Source organism: Barbus barbus (genome assembly GCF_936440315.1).
Source record: "Barbus barbus genome assembly, chromosome: 44".
Lineage (NCBI taxonomy): Eukaryota > Metazoa > Chordata > Actinopteri > Cypriniformes > Cyprinidae > Barbus > Barbus barbus.
The window spans coordinates 12,419,390-12,423,556 of record NC_136722.1 but is presented as its reverse complement, the minus strand read 5'-3'; the positions used below and the strand labels follow the sequence as shown (position 1 = coordinate 12,423,556).

Here is a 4,167-nt window from a genome sequence, read left to right as displayed (position 1 = left end):
AAACGTTTAAACTTACATACTACCTGTATATGCAAAAATAGAGGTTAATTTAGTTATATATTTGTTAGGTTTTGCCACTATTTGTCCAATTGCTAATTCAAAATAATTCTGTATAACAACAACAGTATATTTTATTAATACACTTTTCACTAAATTAAAGGAAATATAAACTTAGTATAGCTGAATTTGCATTGCATTAATTCTGGCAAAGGAAGAACAACAGACCATTTACGATAAAGATATCAAATTTCTTTATTAACCTATATTCCAGTTACAGTACACTGAATAAAACTGCTTTTCTATATCAATTCTATAAATTATCTTTATTTCAAAGCACATATTTTATAATAAAAACATGCAAATCCTTGTACAAAATATCAGATGTTTCAGTACAAGTGCTCTCATGTCCAAATATGCAGATCATCACAAGTTTCTGTAGACTAATCCATGGAAGATCAATACAGCAAAATTCAAACATGACAAATTCAAGCTTGATTAATCCGATCCAATGCTATTGAAATTTCCAATACTGCATTACACTGTTAAAACTCATTTTATCTGTTGCCTTCGATGACGATTGTCCTCCTGGGATACGTGTCTATGTCTACAAAGATATACCTGAATTCATATTTTCCAGTCTCAGGATTCTGTTGGAAAGAATAAGCCGTTTGTCATATATTTGTCAACATGAAACTACCGTAATATAACCATTTTTATTGAGATGTGGTAATGTACCTCCTTTGATTCAGAATGAACAGTTCCCCGTAATCCTGGTTCAGATCCCTCAATGTAAAATTTCAGCTGCATGTATTTGACTCCATCCTTCATGTACTCGACATGACTGAAAGAAAAATCTTGTCAGGCATACAGGTATGTGAGGTGTAACTCGAGTAGGGATGTAACGGTATGAAAATTTCTAATCACGATTATAGTGACCAAAATTATCACGGTTATCAGTATTATCACGGTATTGTTAAAATATGCTGGAGATGTTCAAAAAGTACCGACACATAAATCACTTCACCAAGTTTTATACTTAAAAATCAACAAACAGCAAATAAAATGACTTTGTTTGCATAATCACTAAAGCAATAACATTACCAATGAGGTCTGGATTTTAAATGACAATTGACTGACAACAGTTTAATAGCATGTGCAAATAAATAATGTAAATGTTCAAATAAAGTTTCATATAAAGGTAGACCTCACATTTCAGCCTTTAAAGAAAAGGGTTAAGTTAAAATGATAATTGATTAATAAATGATTATATATATTTTATCTGCTCCATAAATAATTCTATATAGCTTATCTGAATTGTTTAAATGTGTAGAATCCACATAAGCTTGTTTTTCATCAACCGGTTAAAATTTACAGCAGGACATGCAAATTTGGTCCGTTTTTTGGCCAGAAAGAAACTGCACACAGGCTGAATGTAAATAAGTGTCTGTAAATCCACTCTCTGACAGCAGGTGGCGCTTTATATGGAAAAGCTGAATTACAGCTGATTTCCGTGAACTCCGCGAACAAAGCAGTATTATGTTTAAGAACACTTCCTTTAGGTATTACATGGAGCGAAGATGAAAACAAAATGCCATCGAATCGTTTCTGAAGACAGTCAGATCCTTCAGAGGTACATTCATATAATTAATTCAGTGATATATTCATGTGTATAATTCCCTCAGCACTCTTTTAAAACCTCCCAGCTTTTCCGTCCTGTTTTCACCCAAAATGAAACTCTGCTGCCGTGCGCTCGTGAGACTGTTACACTCTGCTTTATGCTGGACAGTATTTATTTATCGCGAGTTGTTCAAATCGTGGTAATCGAATACGGTTTTAATGATAATTAAAATATGAAACGGTAATACTAACCGTGGGGAATTTTATCATGATTTATCGTCAAACCGGTAATCGTTACATCCCTAAACTCGAGTGCTTGTATTTACTGATATTCTAAAATTTACCTCACTTGTTGCCTTCTTCCACGCCGACTGGTCTCACCATAGCCTTTGATGGGCTCTCCAAAAGCTCCAATCACCTTTACATAAAGCAAATACCGGATTAATTCAGGCATTTAGAATATTTGGTTTGTATATCTTTATAGTTAGTTAATAATAAATGAATCATACACTGACCTCTGGGTGAGTTCTGCACCTCTCAAAGGCTTTTCCATAAATTTTGCTTGGGCTTGAAGAGGAAAACAGCTCCTGAAAGACCACATACAGCAGTCCACCTAATAAGGATGACAGCCAGATCATTTATTACACTGTTAAAAATATACACCTTAATTTAATATTCTTTAACTAAACTCTATGATTACAATATCATCACATAGATGTTTAAACCAGAGCCAGATCATGAAAATAAAATCTTGGGTACACATTTTGGAACAGTGTTGTTACTGTTAACTAAAACAATTCAAATTTGTTTTGGTAATTCAAATAAAGCTGAAAAAAAGAGAGAAAACACAAAATTACTTGAACTAAAATTAAAATTACTGAAAAAAAATCTAGTTCTAGTAAAAATAGCATATAAATAATGCTAAAATAAACCCAATCATCATTATTAGGAAATGCATGTTGATGCCTAAAAGCCCTGGTTGTCGCCCTGCATACTATGAGCCCTGGGCCCCAGAGGCCCCTGGAAATCCGAGGCCCACAGTCAAGCCTTGGTTTGTGCCAAATCAAACACGTCACCTGTTACACCGAGTCCAATGAGCACCACAATCAAATAGGTGAAATCTTTGCCAGCTTGTTTTGCTGTTGAGGAAAGACAGACACAATCAGAAATGTATACTGAATAGTTGTAGGGAATATTGGCACTAAACTGATCAGTGTGACAGTAGTTTCCAAATTTCCATATTTACTGTAGTTAATGGAACCATCCTTGAAAAAACAAACAAAAAAACCAACCAAAAAAAAAAATACGCACCCAGGATCTCTCTCTAACAGCTTTGGGTAACATTTTACAATAAGGTCCCGTTAGTTAATCCATGTACTAACATTAACTAATAAGGAGCAATACATTTGCTACAATATTATTAACATTTTTTAATGTTTAGTGTTAGTTCCGGTCCATTAAATAATATTAACAAACACATAGTAAGTGTTTTATAAATTACTAAATGTTTTATCGTAGTATTTTATTCATTAGTTCCAAGTTACCCAATATAGTTAACAAATGCAGCCTTTTTGTAAAGAGTATCTTGACAATAATTTAGTTTCATGACTTTTTCTAGTGACAGTGGCTGGTAATACCGATTCCTAACCCTAACTATGGTATTTTGGCGGAAACCATGTTCACTGTGGTGATTTTCTGAGCTGCACGTACCTTTCTGTGCTGCAGACGCGCTTGGAGGAGGTGTGTGTGAACTTCTGGAAACTGACACCTGGTCATCGTTCTTACTACAGAAATGAACTCCTGTGTAGAGCGAGCGAGTGTAATAAAATGTCCACTTAGACGAAGGACATCGGTTTGTTTGAAAAACAGGTGGTTTTGTGTGTAAAGCTGGAATCTGTTGTGGTAATCTGACATGCACGCGATTTAATAGGCGCTGCACACAATTTGTCGTTCTTCCGATTCTGAATACTGAATACATGATTCCTTCTAGTATAAATTATCTGTCTAAACAGTTGATCTTTACGATATACCGTGCATAACTTTGAATAACATGTTTTTTAACGCTGACTTTCTTCACATGTCTTCTTATCGTTTAACAAGTGGTCATATTGAAGTGGATGGCATTAGTTGTTGGCTTCACGCCTTTTGCCTTCATTTTTCAAAATAAAAGTTCCGATTCACTAGAAAGGCGATTCAGAATTTATCTCGTGTTAGCACAATATTGAACTGTAACACTAACAAGACGTTTTATATTTCGAGAGGCTGCTTTCTTTCTGTCTTTCTTTCTTTCAATACAATCAGGTAAAATGATACAATCTGTGGAACATTATTTGGGTTCAAACTTTAATGGAAAATCTCTGCCAGCAACTTAATTATGAACATTCATTTGTTATTTGGAATTACTGATAGTATTTTAACTTTGTAAATGAAAGTCAATAAATGAAATGCATTATGTATTCATGTTGTAAAGATACATTTCTGTCTCTTTTGCATTGTATTACATATGGCATCTTTATTTTTATGTTCATGTTATAGCAACATCCTTGATTT

At 33.9% G+C, this 4,167-nt stretch overlaps 1 protein-coding gene across 1 annotated transcript; it reads right to left on the bottom strand.

The window, feature by feature from the left end:
* Nucleotides 1-230: 230 nt before the first annotated feature.
* Nucleotides 231-3,782, bottom strand: LOC306863647 (mitochondrial import inner membrane translocase subunit Tim21-like). Its single transcript, XM_079407140.1, has 6 exons — nucleotides 3,328-3,782; nucleotides 2,694-2,756; nucleotides 2,133-2,230; nucleotides 1,962-2,035; nucleotides 736-841; nucleotides 231-647 (listed from the first exon to the last, which is right to left on the bottom strand). Exons 1-6 carry the CDS (start codon nucleotides 3,593-3,595, stop codon nucleotides 555-557), a joined length of 702 nt encoding a protein of 233 aa, XP_079263266.1. The 5' UTR covers nucleotides 3,596-3,782; the 3' UTR covers nucleotides 231-554.
* Nucleotides 3,783-4,167: the final 385 nt, after the last annotated feature.

Coding starts and splice junctions, on each gene's coding strand:
- LOC306863647 (XM_079407140.1), bottom strand. CDS start 3,595: ATGTATTCAGTATTCAGAATCGGAAGAACGACAAATTGTGTGCAGCGC. Junction 2,036..2,132: donor GGTGCAGAACTCACCCAGAG/GTCAGTGTATGA, acceptor CTTTATGTAAAG/GTGATTGGAGCTTTTGGAGA. Junction 648..735: donor TTCATTCTGAATCAAAGGAG/GTACATTACCAC, acceptor TCTTTCCAACAG/AATCCTGAGACTGGAAAATA.